The sequence below is a fragment of the Puntigrus tetrazona genome, chromosome 9, assembly GCF_018831695.1.
Source record: "Puntigrus tetrazona isolate hp1 chromosome 9, ASM1883169v1, whole genome shotgun sequence".
Taxonomy (NCBI): Eukaryota; Metazoa; Chordata; class Actinopteri; order Cypriniformes; family Cyprinidae; genus Puntigrus; species Puntigrus tetrazona.
In genome coordinates this window covers 21,823,041-21,844,153 of record NC_056707.1, presented here as the reverse complement: position 1 = coordinate 21,844,153, position 21,113 = coordinate 21,823,041, and the positions used below count along the sequence as shown (strand labels likewise).

General features: G+C 35.9%; 1 protein-coding gene across 1 annotated transcript in view; it reads left to right on the top strand.

The window, feature by feature from the left end:
• Positions 1–21,113, top strand: part of LOC122351560 (titin-like) — a 152,005-nt gene that overhangs the window by 51,894 nt on the left and 78,998 nt on the right. Inside the window, 32 exon segments of the mRNA XM_043248710.1 lie at positions 102–209; positions 377–481; positions 6,365–6,454; positions 6,672–6,746; positions 7,256–7,330; positions 7,415–7,492; positions 7,976–8,020; positions 10,431–10,475; positions 10,629–10,670; positions 10,673–11,026; positions 11,146–11,415; positions 11,506–11,781; positions 11,869–12,008; positions 12,090–12,216; positions 12,327–12,593; positions 12,704–12,970; positions 13,151–13,414; positions 13,570–13,709; positions 13,796–13,922; positions 14,369–14,635; positions 14,741–15,007; positions 15,107–15,373; positions 16,087–16,226; positions 16,446–16,572; positions 17,383–17,525; positions 18,883–19,006; positions 19,195–19,461; positions 19,561–19,658; positions 19,819–19,987; positions 20,073–20,339; positions 20,432–20,698; positions 20,785–21,063. Of these exon segments, the coding sequence (XP_043104645.1) occupies positions 102–209; positions 377–481; positions 6,365–6,454; positions 6,672–6,746; positions 7,256–7,330; positions 7,415–7,492; positions 7,976–8,020; positions 10,431–10,475; positions 10,629–10,670; positions 10,673–11,026; positions 11,146–11,415; positions 11,506–11,781; positions 11,869–12,008; positions 12,090–12,216; positions 12,327–12,593; positions 12,704–12,970; positions 13,151–13,414; positions 13,570–13,709; positions 13,796–13,922; positions 14,369–14,635; positions 14,741–15,007; positions 15,107–15,373; positions 16,087–16,226; positions 16,446–16,572; positions 17,383–17,525; positions 18,883–19,006; positions 19,195–19,461; positions 19,561–19,658; positions 19,819–19,987; positions 20,073–20,339; positions 20,432–20,698; positions 20,785–21,063 (5,577 nt within the window).

Sequence of the window (21,113 nt, the reverse complement as noted above, 5' to 3'; positions counted from 1 at the left end):
TTGTTCAGCTTCCATTAAGAAGCATGTTATGTGTGATATTATGTGTTCTTTCAAGTGTGCAAGTGTGAGTCTTTAAACCATACAATGCATGTTCTTTAAAGTTCTTGTGGAGGAAAAGCCAAAACCTACAATTCCAGAACCTCCAAAGAAAGTGCCAGCTAAACCTGCTGAAACAATTAAAGTTCCTGAGGCAGAACCTCCAAAGAAAGGTATAGACTCCCCTTTTGTATGTAGGGATCATTTCTGTGTTTATCTTTATTAATTTGCCACACTCTTCTGATGAACACATGACCTTAAAGTGGCATTTGTTAATGTTTTCTGCCTGCAATTGTATTGGGCTTGAGCGTATGTCTTTATTGGGTACTGTTCTTTAAAGTTCTTGTGGAAGAAAAGAAACCAAAACCAACAATTCAAGAACCACCAAAGAAACCCCCATCTAAACCTGAGCAAGTGATTACAGTTGAAGAACTCCCAAAGAAAGGTATAGATGCATACTAGGTTTAGTATATAAGTCTGTTTTCTGTTGTATGTTTGTTTCTTTATTAACTAGCCACACTCTTATGAGGAAGACATGACTTACAGTGGGTTTTGTTTGTTACTGTCTTTGTCCTGCAATGTTATTGGGGTTGAGTGTATTCTCGGTAGCTTCTACCAGATCTTTTACATCTTATCTCTTGGTTTCTTATGTATCTTAGGTCTTTTATATTTAAATAATCTTTCACTCATCTTGTCTCACTCTTAATACAGTGCGATTTGAAGCATTGTTCTTAACTTTAATATTCTTTCTAAGTACAAGAACCTTCCAAGAAGCAAGAGGCCCCTTTGCTATTGGCTAAACAGAAAGAAGACTTGACAGAGGAAATAGGTTATAAGAAAACAGATACTGCTGTTCAAAAATTAGAAGATAAAGAGCACAAAGTGCAGAAGCAAGAGACTGTTGCTGTTCTTAAAAAAGAAGAAATGATAGACAAATTGCCTACAAAAGAGACTGTTCCTATCCATCAAAAGGAAGACAAGAAAGAGGTCCCCCTTCCTCCTAAAAAGGAGGAAGTTGTACCTCAAAAGAAAGATGTTCCTCTTCCTGCTAAACAGGATAAGGAAATATTACCTAAAATGAAAGAAGTTCCTCCTCCTCCTAAAAAGGATGAAGTTGCACCTCGAAAGAAAAAAATTCCTCTTCCTGCTAAAAAGGCTGAGGCAATTGAACCTAAAAAGAAAGAGTTTCCTCTTCTTCCTAAACAGGAGGAAATTAAACCTAAGAACAAAGAGATTCTTCTTCCTCCTGAAAAGGATGAGGCAATTGAACCTAAAAAGAAAGAGGTTCCTCTTCTTCCTAAAAAGGAGGAAATTGAACCTAAGAACAAAGATATTCCTCTTCCTGCTGAAAAGGATGAGGCAAGTGAACCTAAAAAGAAAGAGGTTCCTCTCCTTCCTAAAAAGAAGGAGGAAATTGAACCTAAGAAGAAAGAGATTCCTCTTCCTCCTGAAAATGATGAGGCAATTGATTCTAAAAAGAAAGAGGTTTCTGTTCCCCCTAAAAAGGATGATGAAATATTACCTAAAACAAAAGAGGTCCCTCTTCCTTCTAAAAAGTATGAAATTGTACCTCAAAAGAAAGAGACACTTCCTATACAAATTTCAGAGAAGAAAGAAGAAAAAGAAATTTTCTTCATGGAAGAGATTACACGTCTACAGAAGGAAGTAATGACTCCTGTGCAAATTGTAGAACTGAAAGAAGAAAGAGAAGAAATTTTCTTCAGAGAAGAAATTGCACATCTACAGAGGGAAGTATCCTTTAAAACAAAACTCGAAGAGAAAGAAGATATTTTACCTAAAAAGATAGAAGTAGTTTCTCTCACTAAAAAAGAAGAGGTCATAATGCCTCAAAAGAAAGAAGTTCCTCTTCCTGCTAAAAAAGATGAAGAAATTGTACCCCAAAAGAAAGAGGTGACCCCTACAAAAGGTACAATGATCTCAGGCAACATCTTCTCTTGCTTTATGCCTTCCTGTCTTTGAAATGATTTTTATTGAACTTCTTTTTATTTTATTGGAGTAATTTCTTTGTATTTGTGTAGTCCCTTATGTTTGTCACTTGTCCTGCTCTAGTTTGCTCTTATTTTTGTTCATTAACCTCTTACCACTCGCTAGAGTGATCTCTTGATCTTAAAGATTTGAATCTTACATATTTCATACTCTCTTAAGTTGCTTTGGATTCAACAAGGACAAAATCTACAACAGAAGGACCGCAAAGAAAGCAGGATATAGTTCTTTTTCTGCCGAAGAAATATAAGAAGACTGAAGGTACATAATTCAAGCACCATTGCAGTCTTTGTAATCTATTTTCTCTTGAACATCATCTTTGTCTTCATATTGTTAAAATCCCATCACGTTTACTAAGTGCAGCAAGCTTTAAAGTTAATTTCTCCAGATTCATCTCTTAATTTTACGTTTGTTAATTTTATTATTATTTCTCTGAAGAAGTACACATGCGATTCAAAATGTTTAGTATTAAGCGTACCCCTTTGGTATATTTAGAAGAAGAATTAAAAAATTCTTTCTATTGTCAATCAATCTCCTGGTTCAATTGTTGGATACAAATTTTTTATCGCATCCAAGATCTTCAAGAATCCATTTCTGTCTGGAGGAAGGATGAAGCCACACCATCAGACAATCAGAAAAATGCAGTGAAGTCATTTCTTTTGGAAGGAGCGTCAAAAGAGGATATCACTCATCAGAAAGCTCAAAAGACATCACAAACAGAAATGCTGTTTGACAGAAAACATAGCAAAGAAATTGACACTTTACAAATTTCTAAACTGGGGGATTCTTCAAAAGAAAGTGTATTGTCTTCAGAAGAATTTAGAATGATTGAAACATTTTCTGGTGCTGAAGCATCTAGAACACTTGAAATAACAGGTAAGATAAAAAATAAAAATAAAAATGACATACCGTGCTTAAATTATGATTGTGAAATTGTAGCTATGGTCACTGAGAGTTTTAGGGGATTTGTACTATTTATACTCTCTGTAATCAGTGAACTCCAATTTCAAAATCATAAAACAAACAAAATTGGTTTCAAAGACTGAGGCAATATTAATTCTTCCACATTCTCCTTTTACAGAAGCTTTTTTTGAACAAAATTCTTTTAAAGTGCAAGAACCTTCTAAGAAGCCAGAGTTTGTTCTGTTATTGTCTGCAGAGAAAGGGGATTTAATTGAGGACATGGATCATAAAAACCTAGTTGCTGCAGATAGTAAATTAGACGTTAGAGAAGAAAAAGTACCTCAGAAGAGAGAGACTGATGCTGGTCCCAAAAAAGAGATTTTTGCTACCCCTAAAAAGAAAAAAATTGTACCCCAAAAGGATGAAATTGTACTTCAGTTAGAAAAGTTTGATATTTCTGGTGAAAAGGATAAGGCTTCTCCAAAAGAAGAATTAACGGTTCAAAAGAAAGAGGTTCCTCTTGCCCATGTAAAGGCAGATAAAATTGGACCTCAGAAGAAAATGGTTCCACCTCCCCATAAAAAGGAAAAGGAAATTTCCCTTCAAAAGAAAGAGGTTTCTCTTCCTGCTAAACAGGACGAGGAAATGTTAACAGTAAAGAAAGATGTTCCCCCCAGGAAAGATGAAAAAATTGTAGTTGATAAGAAAAATATTATTCTTCCACCCAGAAAGGATGAGGAAATAGTGTCTAAAAATAAAGATGTTTCTCTTTCCTATAAAAAGGAGGAGGAAATTGTGTTTGAAAGAAAAGAGATGGTTTTTCCTACAAGAAAGGTTGAGGAAATTTGTCCTAAAAACAAAAAAGTTCTTGCCCATAAACAAAACGATAAAACTGCACCGCAAAAGAAAGAGGTTCCTCTTCCTGCTGAACAGAATGAGGAAATGTTATGTAAAAATAAAGATGTCTCTCCAAAAATAAACAAGGATATTTCCCTAAAAAAGAAAGAGGTTTCTCCAAAAGAGGAAGATAACATTTTATCTAAAAAGAAAGAGGTTCCTCTTCCCCTTAAATATGAAGAGGAAATTGCACTTCAGAAGAAAGAGCTTTCTCTTCCTGCTAAACAGGATAGGGAAATGTTACTTAAACAGAAAGATGTTCCTCCCAGAAAGGATGAGGAAATATTGTCTAAAAATAAAGATGTTTCTCTTCCCTATAAAAAGGAGGACATTGCACTTCAAAAGAAAGAGTGTTCCTTTACTGCTAAATGGGATGATAAAAAGTCGCCTAAAAAGAAAGATATTCCTCCCATAAAGGAGGAGGAAATTGTATTTGAAAGAAAAGAGATGGTTTTTCCTACAAGAATAGTTGAGGAAATTTGTCCTAAAAACAAAAAAGTTCTTCCTGCCCATAAAAAAGAAAATAAAATTGCACCTCAAAAGAAAGAGGTTCCTCTTCCTGCTGAACAGAATGAGGAAATGTTATGTAAAAAAAAAGATGTCTCTCCAAAAATAAACATGGATACTCCTCCTAAAAAGAAAGAGGTTTCTCCAAAAGAGGAAGATAACATTGTATCTAAAAAGAAAGAGGATCCTCTTCCCCTTAAATATGAAGAGGAAATTGCACTTCAGAAGAAAGAGCTTCCTCTTCCTGCTAAACAGGATAGAGAAATGTTACTTAAACAGAAAGATGTTCCTCCCAGAAAGGATGAGGAAATATTGTCTAAAAATAAAGATGTTTCTCTTCCCTATAAAAAGGAGGAGGACATTGCACTTCAAAAGAAAGAGTGTTCCCTTACTGCTAAATGGGATGATAAAAAGTCACCTAAAAAGAAAGATATTCCTCCCATAAAGGAGGAGGAAAGTGTATTTGAAAGAAAAGAGATGGCTTTTCCTACAAGAAAAGTTGAAGAAATTTGTCCTAAAAACAAAAAAGTTCTTCCTGCCCATAAAAAGGAAGATAAAATTGCACCTCAAAAGAAAGAGGTTCCTCTTCCTGCTGAACAGAATGAGGAAAAGTTGTGTAAAAAGAATAATGTCTCTCCAAAGATAAACAATGATATTTCCCTAAAAAAGAAAGAGGTTACTCCAAAAGAGGAAGATAACATTTTATCTAAAAAGAAAGAGGTTCCTCTTCCCTTTAAATATGAACAGAAAATTGCACTTCAGAAGAAAGAGCTTTCTCTTCCTGCTAAACAGGATAGAGAAATGTTACTTAAACAGGAAGCTGTTCCTCCCAGAGAAGAGGAAACTGTATTTGAAAAGAAAGATGTGGTTCTTCTTCCCAGAATTGATGATGGAAAACTGCCTAAAAAGAAGGAAGTTCTTCTTTCGTCTAGAAAAGATAAGGATATTATATGCAAAAAAAAAGATTTTCCTCTTTCTGATAGAAAGGATGAGGATACTGCTCCTGAAAAGCAAGATATTATTTGTCCTCCCAAAATGAATGAGGAAATATTGTTTAAAGAGAAAGAGATTCATGTACTCTCTAAAATAGAAAAAGAAATTGTGTCTGAAAACGAAGAAGTTTGTATTCTTCCCAGAAAAGACATTTTACCAGAGTCTTACCTCCCTAATAAAAAAGTTGTAGTTAAAAAGAAAGAGATTCCTCTTCTTCCTGAAAAGAAGGAGGAAAATGTATTTCAAAAGAAAGAGTCTCCTCTTCCTCGTAAAAAGGATGACGATACAGTAAATCAGAGTGAAGACATATCTTCCACAGCGCAAGCTGTAGTTTCACTGAAAAGGAAGCAGGTGGTCAGTCTTTCTAATATAGAAGAAACTGTGCCTCAGAGGAAAGAGAAAACCCATCCACTAATTCTGAAAAAGGAGGAGGAAAGTACACTTAAAACACCAGAAGTTACTAACTTCTTTGATAGGGAAGAAATCCCACACAAGAAAGAAGTGCCCCACTTAATTAAACTGGAAGAGAAGGAAGATAATTTGCCAAAAAAGGAGGTTGTTACAATTCCTAATACAGAGGAACTTATGCACGGGAAGAAAAGAGTCATTTCTGAGCATAAACCACAGGGGAAAGATGATGCTCAGCCTAAAAAGGAAAATGTTGCTGTCACTAAAAAACCTGATGCTATAGTACCTCAAAAGAAAGAGGTTATTCTTCAATCTAAAAGGCTTGAAGAAAATATTACACAAAAGAAAGAGGCAACCCCTACAAAAGGTATAACGGCATCAAACAGCATATAGTTGTCTATTTCTCTTGCTTTTTTTAGTGACCAAAACATTTTTGAATTTTTTTTTTCGGACTAACCTCTTCTTTGTCCTGTCTTGAAGTCTTAAATAATGTTACAGCCACTGTGTCTCTGTTTTGTGTGTAGAAATATTTTATATTATGTTTGTTGAATCTGATGGTAAAATTACAAAAATTAGGTTCGAGGTTATAATGTACAATTTTATTTGTGATGTAAAGTAGCAGAACCAGAGAAGAAACCATCTCCTGAAAAGATACTATCTCCAGAGAAGACACCTCTTTCTGTGAAAGAAGTCACAGCCCCAAAAGGTACAGAGTACTGTGGGGATTCTTTAGCAAACTCTTTTATGATATTATGGTCTCTTTTTGTTGTGTGTCCTGCTTTTGTCAACTCAGATCTTTTATGTATATATTGTTGTATTTCATTTTTTTTGGTCAAAGTTTTACTGTTGGTTCACTGCCACTTAATACTGTAACGACTTGATTTCTTTCATAATAACATCTTAAAATTTGTAAATTTTTTCAGTTGAAAAGAAACCATCTCCAGAACCTGAAAGAAAGAAGGAACCTTTGCCGCAGGCAAAGAAAATTTCCCCAGAAGGTACTTTTTTTGCTTGTGATATGTTTGTTTTTCTTTAGCACATCCTAACCTCAATAGAGGGCCTTAATACACTTAACATTTGCTTTCCTGTTTTTATGTTGTTCTGTATCATTTATGTGGTGTGTGTCATTGTAACAAAACATCTTAATGACAGAAGGTTCATGCTTAGTGAACCACTCTTATTTAGAAAAATAACTTGTCACAATGTTTTGTTGTTATACCTCTTAGAGGGGCTAAAACTTGTTTTGTTAAGTCTAAAAACGCATGTCATTCTTGTTGTTTGCGTGAGTGAATTCTTAATACAATCAAATTTTCACATGAAATATCTTCATATTTTCTTCAAATAATTACTTAAAATATAATGTGAATCACTTCATATTTTCTGTCATACATGTTATATTTGTGCGTCTGTCTGTAATTCTTGATGGAAGTGTAAAAGATTCTGTTCTTTCATTGCGTTATCTTCAATATCTTTCAACTTGAATTAATGCCAAAAACACTATTTTAAGTTAAAGAGATCGAAAAGAAAGCTGAAGATAAACTCATCCCTAAGCCCAAGGAAGAGAAGATAATTCCAACAAAAGGTATTATGGTCTGCATCCGTGTACTGTGCTAAATGGTATGTCTAGTTTAGAAACCTCATCATGTCTTTGACATTTCTTTTGAAGTACCTACACCTAAAGAACCAGAGAAACTAAAGCCTGCTCCAAAGGAAGAACCAGTACCAATTGTCGAAGCAGTGGAAGGTACTCAAGCTTAAACTCTTCTTCTTAAAGTATATACTCCCTTTGTTTATAAAATATCTTTGGGCAATTATCTTTATTGAAAAAAGTTTGTTAGTAACAGGTAGGTCACAATCTTATTCTGAGTGTGTTTTCTTAATCTTTTTTTGTAAATTCTTTCTTAATTTTAGTAAGGTGTGTGGTAATGTCTGTCAATGTCTGTCATGTATGTGCTTCTGGTATGTGTAAGCTATTAAGTGATCCTTACAGCATCCCCTTTCCACTTAATGAAAAGGCATGTCTTCTTTATCTCTCAGCAGTTTAACTGACAACCAGTTACTCACAGAAGAGCATAAAATGCTATGTATACCAAAACAGCTTCACATTATAAACCAAAAATGCCCCTAAAACTTTTTCTAAACAATATGATCAGTTTCTTTGCACTACATGAAAAAATATTGTTGTTGTGACTTGTTTTAACCATTTGTGACAACTTTTCTAAATCAGATGGTGAAAAGGGACCAGTTTCTGCACCTGCTCCAGGAAAGAAAGGTAAGAAAATAATTACATTCTTAAAAATGTAAATCTTTTCTCACAGATGGCGAAGCCTTCTCAAATTATATGTTCTCTTTGGTTATATTTGTAATATTTTTGGGGAATTGAATTTTGTTGTGTGTATTGAAATGTTTTATGTTGTCAGTACAATCTTTGTTGGTTCGTCTGTTATTGATTGTGTCCTATAGTCTTTTGTTATGTTTTGTCTTGTTTTAGTTTGTTTTACTGGCAAAAGTATGTCAGTGTGTTTAATGCGACGTGTTTATGGTTGTTTTTATGTATTGTTTGCTTTATAATGGCATACATTTCCAAATCTAAAGGCAAAGTTCTTAAATTGGCAAGAAGAGGGAAAATTTGAAATTCCAACCTTAAAGAAAGCTACAAGATTGTCCAAAGATAAAGACGAAGATCAGGAAATGGTAAAACTGAGGAAAGTGCTCAAACCACAAGAGGAGGAATATGAAGAGGGTCCAAAAGTGTATGCTGAGGCTCATACTGAAGTTATGATAACTGAAAGTTATGAGGCAGAAATGCATTATGAGACTTATGAAGTGACCAAGAGAGTTGAGAAAATTCAACCCGAGGTAGACAAACATTTTTCCGATGAACCTGATCAAGTACCACCTGAGATAAATCCAGAAGCTCAATTAGAAGAAAAAGCAAAAAAGACACCAATTGCAAAGGTTCCAAAGAAAGATACACCAGAGGAACCTAGCTTAGCACTAAAAAAGGTTAAAAAGTTACCAGTAGACACAAAAGTAGAAGACTCTATCAAATTAAAACCATTTGAGAAACCTGTAAAACCTCCAACTGAAATTGAAAAAGACACTAAAAAAGAAGATAAAGGCAGAGAACCTATAAGTTATGACAGAAGTAGGGAACCAATTACCTTTGAGAAAGGAGACAAACCTGAAAAGGATAAAAAGCCAAAAGAATCTGATGTCATCACAAAAAAAGAAGAGCCCCTTTTTCCTGACAAAAAGGTGCCAGATGAAGTTGCTGTTAAGCCTGTAACCAGACCTCCCAAAGAGGAAGCACCTACAGAGCCTGAAGAAAAATTAATTAAAGGTAAAGGTAAAATTCCACCTAAAGATCAGGAGCCTGAAATGGTTAAACTAAAACCAATTCCGAAGAAACCTTCAGCTGGATCACCAAAAGAAAAGGAGGTTGCAGAGCCAAAGGAACGAAAACCAATTGAGCTGTCACCACTTACTAGGTCACCAAAAGATCAAATTAAAACAGAACCAAGTATTCCGCCAAAAAGAGTTGACAGTAAGGAAACTCCAGATAAAGCTAAAGAGGTTGAGAAGATACCAACGACTGTACCTGCAGAAGACAAAAAGATACCACCTAAAAAGGTTACGCCAATAAAGAAGGAGATTACGCCAAAGGAGAATGAGAAAAAGCCATTAGTCATCAAAAAGGGCATTTTGCCCAAAGAGGCTGAGGAGAAAGAAGACGTAATTCTAAAACCTGTTGAGCGTCCAAAGAGTGGAGAAGAGCCTAAAAAGATTCCTTCGCCTAAGGTTGAAAAACCAAAACCAACTGAACCAGTCTCTGTGCAGAAGAAGCCAAGTGAGGATTTGGCAAAGAAGCCCAAGGTTTCACCCAAAGACTCAATTGAAGCTGTTATTTTAAAGAAAGTGCCTCAAACGGCTTCACCTACGGAGGACAAATCTGAAGCAACTTCAGATCACTGAAAGAGAGAAGGTTCCAGCCCTAGGAGCTGTCTCCTGGAGCTGTGGAGTTAAGAAAAATGTCAACTCAGTTCGAAGAAGAAGTATTTGAAGAAGAGGTTGAAGCTGAATATGAAGATGACGAAGAAGCATGGGGATGGGAGATTGCTTCTCGAGAGAGTTATGGCTCAGAAGGCTCTGAAGAAAGGTATTTGGAGGAAGGTGCACTTGAGACTCCTGGGATGCCAGGGGGTAGACGAGGTGAGAGGGTGGCTGTGAACTACACCAATGAATGCCTCATTTTCCGTGCTATGGAATCCAGCTCCCTATTGTTTTTTTTTTCACCCTAGATAATTTCCATGTCTACATTCATGTTCATCCACATAAAACTGCTAAATCTTGTCTGCCTCCTTCTTCATCTTCTTCAGTCTTCATTGTGGCATGTGTGTTTTCAGTCTTTTCATCTTGTTCGTTGTTTATCTGTGTGTCTTCATTGATCTACGAAATATAACCACTGATGGTAAAAATAGTCATTGCATTGGGATCACAATTTGTCATCTAACTTCTCATTAATTGGCAGCATGATTCTATCATCTACATGACCCTTCATTCCCATGTTTAATATTTATCCTTTGTTTTAAGTGTTTGTTAAGTACTGGACATTTTAATTTAACTTAAAATACATGTTCCATGTTCATGAATTAGAAGTAATTTATTTTTGTTTTGTACAGAGGGGAAGCCTAAAGAGGAAGTTGGAAGAGGCAGAGGCTTAAAACGTAGGTTGATTTATTAAAGCATGATTTTTTTATCCTTCAGCAATTTTTAGCTTTACATTATACATTACTCATGACAGTTTAGCCAAAAAAGGTATGCAAATCTTACTATGTGTATAAGTATTTTTTCCATTTAAACATCTTTTTGCATTACAGCAAGACAAACTCCATCTCCTGGTGATGCTGGAAGGGGTAGGGGCTAAAGCCTGGTGCTGGTGGTGACAAGCCTCCAGGAGAATCACCATTTGGTTTCCAGCTAAAAGCTGTCCCCTTGAAGTTTGTGAAAGAGCTGAAAGATATTGTGTTGCAGGAGGCTGAGTCCATTGGCTCCTCCGCTGTATTTGAGTGCCAGATCTCTCCATCTACTGCTATCACCACCTGGATGAAAGATGGAAGCAATCTAAGGGAAAGTCCAAAGCACAAATTCACATCTGATGGCAAAGATCGCAAACTGGCTATTATTGATGTTCAGCTTTCAGACACTGGGGAGTACACATGTGTTGCAAAGCTTGGCAACAAGGAGAAGACTTCAACAGCTAAACTTATTGTTGAAGGTACTGCATTGATTATGAGTAAAAACTTTGAATATACAAGCTTAGTCTTGTTCAAATATATATAAAAAAACTATACCCAATGTATTGAGATGTTCCTCTGTTTGGTTTTCATCTAATAGAGTTACCAGTGAAGTTCACAAAGAATCTGGAGGAGGAAATGTCTGTAATTAAGGGACAGCCAATGTACTTAACCTGCGAGTTGAGCAAAGAAAGGGATGTTGTTTGGAAGAAAGACGGAAAAGAGCTCAAGCTAATTCCTGGCAAAATTCAAATCAATGTTATTGGATTGCAGCAGTCTGTGACAATCCAAGATGCAAATGACAATGATGCCGGTGTTTACACTTGCGAATGCGAGAACATCAAGACACAAACCAGCGTCAAAGTCATTGGTATGCGTATGACTAACTTTATGGTCATTTATATTAGTTTTTAATTGCTCTTTACCAAACCACAAGTAAACCAAATATTAACCTTTGCAGAAATAATCAGAGATTGGTTAACAAAACCTTTGAGGGACCAGCATGTGAAACCAAAGGCTACTGCCACATTCAAGTGCGAGCTGTACAAGGATACTCCTAACTGGAAGTGGTTCAAGGGAGATGAAGAAATTCCCACTGACCCTACAGATAAGACTGAGGTGAAAAAGGTTGGAAAGGATATGACTCTTACAATCAAGAATGCTCAACCTGGTGATGTTGGAGAATATGCTATTGAAGTTGAGGGTCGCAGATATGCAGCAAAACTCACTCTTGGAGGTGTGTTAGGCAGCGTTATGAGTTATTGCATTAATACATTTTTTTTTGTATTCCCTTAAATGCCCTTTTTGTATTTCACAAATATAGAGCGTGAAGCTGAGATCTTGAAGCCTCTTGCGAGTGTAGAGGTGGTTGAGAAAGAAGAGGCCAACTTCGATACTGAAATTTCAGAAGATGATGTGCCTGGAGAATGGAAACTTAGAGGGCAGGTTCTGACAAGATCACCGGTAAGATTGCATATTGTTAAAAAAGGCATTGCTCTTTATAGGCTATTTTACAATAGTAATTGCAATTTTCTTTTGTCCCAAACGTGTGATATCAGAGCTGAAGGAAATAAAAGGTTCCTTACCTTGAAAAATGTTCAACTTGACCAGGCTGGAGAAGTCTCATACCAAGCTTTGAATGCCATCACTACTGCAATGTTAACGGTCAAAGGTATGTTGTTGATGAGCATAAAAATGCATGTCGAAACAAGAAAAGGAGTATTTAAAAAATAAAGAGGGTGAAAATAATTATCTTGTGATAACTGTTATTCACACCCATAGAAATTGAAATGGACTTCACAGTCCCATTAAAGGATGTTACTGTGCATGAAAAGAAACAGGCAAAGTTTGAGTGCACGATTACAAAAGATGTGCCTAAAGTCATGTGGTTGAGAGGATCTGATATTATAACACCAGACCAAAAATATGATATCATTGATGATGGAAAGAAACACATGTTGGTCATAAACCACTGTGAATTTGAGGATGAGGGAGAATATACTATTGAGGTCTTGGGTAAAACATCAACAGCCAAACTGACAGTTGAGGGTAAGTTTTCATTCAAGCTATGCTTCAGTCATCATGGGGTCTTCTGAAAATGAATTTGTTCACAAAATCACCAAGCTAAAATGGTTTTGTAATGGATTAACAAATTATAGGTATGCGTCTGAAATTCATCTCACCGATAGCGGATCAAACTGTTAAGGAAGGTAAAACAGCTCGGTTTGAGCTTGAATTGTCCCATGACAATGTACCAGTGACATGGTACAAAAATGAAACAAAACTGCATCCGAGCAGAACTGTACTTACGCATGTTGATGGAAAGAAACATATATTAGAAATCAAGAATGTCACACTAGATGATACTTGCCAAATAAAAGCAGAGGCTAAAGGATTATCAACTACAGCAAACCTGACGGTTCTAGGTAACATTTTATTATTATTATTATTATTATTATTATTTTGATGATAATGATGCTGGTAGTATTGGTGGTAAGATAATTAATCCTGAAATCTGTAATCTCAGTTTGTTTGTACACAAGCTGTTTTATCTCACAAACAGTACATTAGGTCCTCTGAACTTTATTTTTTCTATTTTAATCTAGAGGGAGATGCCTACTTCACAGTTAAACTGCAAGATTACACTGCAGTTGAGAAAGATGAGGTCAATCTGGACTGCGAGCTCAGCAAAGATGTTCCTGTGAAATGGTTCCACAATGAGACTGAAATTAAAGCCTCCAAGATGGTTACCATGAAAGCTGAGGGTAATAGAAGAATCCTAAACATCAAGAAAATTGAGGACAAAGACAAAGGATTATATGTTTGTGACTGTGGAACAGACAAGACTTTGGCAACCATGAACATTGAAGGTCAGTGATCAATGTTATGCCCATGAAATGTAAATGTGTTTTTGTTTGTTGTTTTTTTTTGGCTTCAGATTGATCTACACACCTACCTGAAAACTTTCAGCATTTACAGGTGATGGAGTTGTTTGATTGAATTTTTTTTTTTGTATTAACTTCAGCTCGTGACATCAAAGTGGTACGACCCATGTATGGTGTTGAGCTGTTTGATGGTGAGACAGCTCGTTTTGAAGTGGAAATTTCTGAAGATGATGTACATGGCCAGTGGAAGCTGCAGGGAGAAGTACTCTCCCCGTCACCTGTAAGGCTACTAAAACTATCTGAAATGCTAACAAATGTAACATTTGTGTGAATGGCATAACTGTATTTTTGTCTTTGTGGCAATAGGATGTTGAAATAATTGAGGATGGTGCTAAACACATCTTAACTTTGTACAACTGCAAAGTGTCCCAGTCTGGAGAGGTTTCATTCCAGGGTGCCAATGCAAAATGTTCTGCCAATCTAAAAGTGAAAGGTACTGTATGCTTATTGTATGCAGCCACTGTTTGATTCTAGATGAGTGATTCCTAAAACCTTTTTGATCACCGACCACTTCCTCGGCTGAATAAAAGTTTGGAATAAATGACTTACTTCTCGGGGTAAACTGGCTTAAAGCAATTAAACTATTTAAACTTAAAATCTATTTAAAATGTATTCATTTATTTATTTACTAGACTACTTATTATATAATATAAATGTCACTTAAGTTATTGAAGAAACACTTAAGTGCAAATTAATGTTAACAGTAATTATTATGATGAATTATTATTATGACTGAATAACCAGTTTCCTGTTAGAATATTTTATTTGTTTAGATCATGTTTTTTTTAAGTTCGAGGGTAACTGTCTTAGATTATTGAATATTTTATGATATGTGGGCTGTTGGATTATTTAAAGGATGTTTTTTCTATATTTTTGCAGAGCTTCCCATTACTTTTGTTACACCCCTGGCTGATGTGCATGTATATGAGAAGGACGAGGCAAGGTTTGAGTGTGAAATCTCAAGACAACCAAAGAGCTTCCGTTGGATGAAAGGATCTCAAGAGATTACAACTGATGATAAATTTGAGATACTTCAAGAGGGCAAAAGACACATTCTGGTTGTCAGATCTGCTGCCTATGAGGATGAGGCGAAGTATATGTTTGAAGCTGAGGACAAGAGAACATCTGCCAAACTTGTTATCCAGGGTAAGGGGAAGAAAATAAATACATTATTTGAAAAATATTTTTCTTTCATAAACTTTTAAAGACAACTGATGTCAGATTGAATCATGTGCTTGTATATTTCCCCAGGCATCCGGCTTGAGTTTGTCAGACCCATTAAAGATGTCACTGTTAAAGAACGTGAGACTGCAGAATTCAGGATTGAACTCTCTCATGAGAAGATTCAAGTCACCTGGTACAAGAACGATGTGCGTTTGCATCCAAGCAAAGTGGTGCACTTGACTGAGGATGGGAAGATCCACACTCTGTCCTTCAAAGAGGTGTCTATTGATGACACTTCTCTAATTAAAGCTGAGGCCCTTGGTAAAACCTGTGAGGCAATGCTTACTGTGCTTGGTAAGCGTTTAAATATTTTGAAGACACTCTTAAAGATTCATCTAATACTAAATTGTAAAATAAATACTAAATTCAAATTTAAATACTGTATTTCAACAGAGGGAGAACCTTACTTCACCACCAAGTTACAAGACTACACAGCAGTTGAGAAGGATGAGGTTGTGCTGATGTGCGAAGTGAGCAAATCATCTGCTCAGGTGAAATGGTTGAAAGACGGCAAGGAAATCACTCCTTCTAAGAACATCCTCATCAAGGCTGATGGAAAGAAACGTATCCTGACAGTGAAGAAGGCAGAAAAGGCCAACATTGGTGAATATGTTTGTGACTGCGGCTCTGACAAAACAGCAGCCAAGCTCAACATTGAAGGTATGTATATTTTTGTATGTGGCTCAAAGACGTTAAGATGTCTGCATCAAAATAAATTTACAAAAGTGATTTTATGTCCATAGAAACCAGATTAAAAGTAAAATATCTGCTTTTAAGGTTTCAAGTAGAATAAAATGTCAGAATTTGGTTAAAATATTGTTACATTGTCATTCAGTGGAACACAATATTTATTTACAAATTCAAACAACCTGCTTAATCTGACTTGTACATAAAAATATATAAAAAATAAGGGAGCATATTACATTTTATTGTTTTAAATGAGTGAAAAAAGTTACTGACAAATTGGCAAAACCTAGGATGGCGGCAAAGTTTTAAAATGTAAAATTAAAACTAATTAGTATTTAGTATTAGTAATTAGTCGCAGATAGAATTTTGTTAAAAATATGCCTGATAACACTGAATGACATTTCAGTGGGTGTCTTCTGTAAATCAGGGAAAATGTAGGATATTTATTTTTTGCTCAGAAAAACAAAAACAATATTATAATGAAATTAAACAGAAAACTTTTTTGGGGGGTTGGGCAACAACAATTTAAAGCAGTATTACACTGTTTTTATGCTTAAACCTTTTTTCGTCTTTGACTTATGTGTTACATGTTTGTTTAATTAATGTTTGTTTTATTTATTTGTTAATAAATTTGTTTTGATGAACCCCTATAACTTTGCCTGCCTGTCCTCTCCTGTTCTTTGCAGAACGTGATATTAAGATTGTCCGTCCACTGTATAGTGTGGAGGTCACAGAGACAGAGACTGCTCGCTTTGAGACAGAAATCTCTGAGGGGGATGTTCATGGTAACTGGAAACTAAAAGGAGATGCCCTGCACCAGTCACCGGTAAATTACTGATGCTTTTCGTATATTGTAATGTTCAAAATGAATATTTAAAATAAAATCAAAAAGAATCTACAATTCTTGTATTAAATGAAAAATTTATATAATAATTCTGTCACCATGTGCTCAGCTTTATGTCATTCTAAACTTATGATGTAAAAAGAGATATTTTGTTGACACATTCTCATATTTTCATATCACATTTTTTATTTTATTTATTAGGACTGTGAAATTAAGGAGGAAGGCACCAAGCACATGCTTATCCTTTACAATGTTCGCATGGATATGGCTGGTGGTGTGGACTTCGGTGCTGCTAACGCTAAATCAAGGGCTCAACTCAGAGTTAAAGGTGAGAATGATGAATATGATGCCTTCTTGCATATTTTGGATAATTGCATCTCCGTGGACGTACCTGAAACAATTAGTATTGCATAACAAAGGCAGGTGATATGAGTTCCTTTGAAAGATAGTATGTATAACTAAAGGAAGTTAAATTAGTCAGTCTGTGCAGTTTATGATGACTGGCTTGTAAATTATACTGACAGATGCCATGTAGTGATAACAGGGTGTGAAAAGTATTTATTATGGCAGGGATTAATGTGTTAGAGATAGCTTTGGCATTCAATCAAATTTTGTTTAGCTTTTTAATATTCTTGCTTTAGAAACAAGCAGATACACTGTTATGACATTCAACCCTTAAGCATGGTGAGGGATTTTTTTCCCCATTTTATAAATTAAGTAACACTAAACGTAACATTCTCCTTTTCCTGGAAAATTCCAGCAGGTTGATTGACAGTAACAGATTTCCTGGCAGGGTGTCATTACAGGGGTGGGCTAGTGGCCAATCAGATGTTGCGGTTATTTTAGAAGCCGCATGCCATATGTAGAGATTCTCTGTCAGTGATTGGCAGAGGTTAAACAGACCTACCTCCACATTTTTTTTGACCATATACATCTTAAGGAAACTCAATATGCAAATGAAGTAGGCCCCCAACACAAGTCCCTGTCCTGCTGAATCCCACTTGTCCTGGAGGCTTACAAGCTCCAGAGCAGTGGCCTGTTGTCAGCGGGAAAGCGCTATGTGGATTTGTAGTTAAAGGATTACCAGTGTCTCTTGGAACTTGGAGGTGACTAATAATGTCTTCTCCTAAATCCAAAGCACGAGTGATAGGCCTCCTGAGGCCCCTGAAGGATGTAACAGTGACAGCAGGAGAGACAGCTACCTTTGACTGCGAACTGTCTTATGAGGGCATACCTGTGGAATGGTTCCTAGGGGGTACAAAGCTGGAACCAAGTGACAGAGTAAGTGTGCATGTTATCCTTTTTACATTCAAAAGTCATTTGTGGTTTCTGGAATAACTGTTGGTATCGCTGTTTTGTATACACTAATTGAATTGCTGATTAATTTGGATGATCAATCTGACAATTTCACTGATACACTGCGAATGGAATAACAGTAAAGCGAGATCAACTGTTTTTAGCAGCTAGGATTACACATGTTTGGAATATTCAACAACTGCAAAACAACTATTTAGCTTTTCTCCACATATTGTATAATAGTTCTTTACATCTGTCAGTTAAATGCTTTCCTCATATAAGGACCTGGGGGATCAGGATACCAGTTGAGCATTTGATCCGGGTTTTGAGATAACACACAGGGCTATTCTGCTCTGCAAGCGTTCCTCCAGTTATTTTTAACTGCTTCAAAACTGTATGTGCAGTGGCAGGTGGCAAGAGGCCTTTTTTACAGCCATAGCTTGTATATACATGCAGAAATGTATGTATTTATTTATTTATTAATGTATTTTGTTAGTAGCATTTAAATGTTGTGTTAATGTATTTTGTTAGTAGCATTTAAATGTTTGTTGTGTAATTTGCAGTTTGTGCGTGTTAGATGAGTTAGTCATGGCTTTGAATTTGATGTATTTTACATTATAGTTTAATTCAACTGAGTGTTGTGTAGCAAATGGGTTTAGTAATAGGCCACACATTTTGGTGACAACAAGCTGTTTGTTTGAGAACCTGATTCTTACAACAGAGATTACAACTAAGTTAAACTGAACTAATGAACCTTGATTGTAACAGTTTTGATTATTTTTGGGCAAACACATATTTTTTTTGCTTCTGTGTTACATTAAGGAAAGCATTCAATATTGGCTTTACAGATATATATGGATTTTATATTATTAATTATTGTGCTATTATTATTACATAAACAACATCATTTAACAACATGAACATATAAATATATATGTACAACGTTTTGGAAATGGTACTGAAAATAAAGGATTCATTTGCTAGAACATTGATTTATAACTAGTTAATTTTTTATTTATTTCTGCCTGTTTTATTTTTCATTTTTATTGATGATTTAAGGAATATGTTAATTGTACAAAAAATTATATAACTTTTCAATCAATTAATACCTATTATCTTATTTAACTTAAGCTTAGTTTTATTTGAAGTTTCACAAGCCACATGTAGGTGTCTAAATTGGCTTCCAGGGCACATAGTTGGGGCAGTAGAAGCAGAGGTGTGAAAATGAGAACAGTTCCTAGTGCTCAGCTGCTGATGTCTATTGCAGAGGGGCAGTAAATAGCCTCCCCCACCCTTAACATGGCAAGAGTGCTTGATTTATCAATTGGTTTGATCCGCACAGGTGGTGACCCGGGCAGAAGGCAGAAGTCACACGCTGACCCTTAGGGATGTGAAGCTGACAGAGGCAGGAGAAGTAAAGCTCACTGCAAAGGACTTTGTGACACAGGCTCAACTCATTGTAAATGGTGGGTGCCATTTGTTCACAAATGCAGATGTAATTGCACCTTCTTGCTAACAAGCATCGCTCATAAAATTAATTAGCATAAACATTGAGGTGAAGATATCTTGTGATTGTTAGGGCTCTAACTTATTCTAAAAATAATTATATATTAGCATTGGAAATCATAATTCTATTGTTACATTTGCTGTGCAGAACCTCCAGCTGAATTCACCAAACCTCTGGAAGACCAGACTGTAGAAGAGGAAGCCACCGCTGAATTAGAGTGTGAAGTTTCCAAAGAGAAAGCAGAGGTCAGGTGGTTTAGAGATGGACAAGAAATTCGTAAAACCAAGAAGTATGACATGGTTGTTGATGGCCGTAAAAGAAAACTTATTATCCATGACTGCACACTTGATGACTCAAGGACATATACCTGTGATGCTGGACAGTTCAAGACATCAGCCTTCTTAAATGTTGAACGTAAGTCAACCAGAATGTCAAAGCAAAAGCTAAGAATTTTAACAAGTACTTGCAATGAAAAAAATAAAACACTGAATGTGGTTGACTTTTGATCTTCAGCTCCGCATGTTGAGTTTACAAAACCACTCCATGATGTAGAGGTCAAAGAGAAGGAATCTGCCAGATTTGAATGCGAAGTGTCTCGTGAAAGTGCAAAGGTTTGTTGTCTAGAATTCAGTTAATCTTTTTCAAAAATGACATTTAAACCCATCTATTTAATTTGTAAGTTAGATGTTAAACATAGGATATGTTGTGTAATTGTCTGACTTTATGAAAATCACTGAGAGTTCATTCATCAATATATTTATTTATGAATAGGTTCGTTGGTTCAAAGATGGCAATGAAATCAGAAAAGGCAAGAAATATGAGATCATTTCTGAAGGAGTAAAACGAATTCTCATCATAAGCAAGTCTGTCTTTGATGATGAAGCAGAATATGAATGTGATGCCAGGACATCCAAAACCTCTGGAATGCTGACTGTCGTTGGTAAAGTATTCTTTTTATTTTTAGTCTAAACAGGCTTCGGCAGCTTACAACATTATGCTGATTTGTATGCTTTCTTTTACCACAGAGGAGGAGGCTAGATTCACAAAGAACTTGGCAAATGTTGAGGGCACTGAAACCGACAGTGTTAAGTTGATTTGTGAAGTCTCTAAGCCCAGTGCAGAGGTTACATGGTACAAGGGTGACCAAGAATTGCCTGAAGTTGGTAGATATGAGCATATTGCTGAGGGCAAAAAGAGAGTCCTCATTATTAAGGGCCTTCGTATGGATGATGCTGGAGAGTACCACTGCAAACTGCCCACCTCACAAACCACAGGGAACCTGAGGATTAATGGTATTTTATACTTGAAAACTTACTTAATCTTTTGTAAAAACTTGCTCCTTGCTTGTGGTTTACTTAATACTGTAATTATTTATCCACTTTAGAACTTGCCGCTGAGTTCATTGCAAGGCCTCAAAACCAGGAGGTGGTTGAAGGTGAAAAGGCACAATTTGTGTGCTCTGTCTCCAAAGACACATATGAAGTAAAATGGCTCAAAGGAAATAAGGAACTTCAATCAGATGACAAATATGAAATCATTTCTGAGGGTAAAAAGAGAGTTCTTGTTATCAAAAGTTGTGAAGTCAAGGATGAAGGGGGCTTTGTAGTCCTCATTGGAACCACAAGAGCATCTGCTGATCTGACTGTGCTCGGTATGTATAGCATGCTTTTTTTTAAATGTTATTTTTTAATAATGTTTTTTAAAATAAAACGTTGATTTTTTTTTCTTTTTCTACAGAAAAGCTTAGGATTATCACTCCTCTCAGAGATATAAAGGCAAATGAAGGACAAGAGACTGTCCTCAATTGTGAAGTTAACACTGAGGGGGCCAAAGCCAAATGGCTTAAGAATAATGAGACTTTATTTGAAAGCAGCAAGTACATCATGGTCCAGAAGGACAATGTATTCTCTCTGAGAATCAAAGACACTCATAAATCAGATGAAGCCAACTACACCATTACACTGACCAATCAGCGTGGTGAACATGCAAAGAGCTCTGCCAACATTACTGTGCAAGGTATGATATACACTTTTTTGTTATATCAAAGTAACAGTGAAGAGAATCTC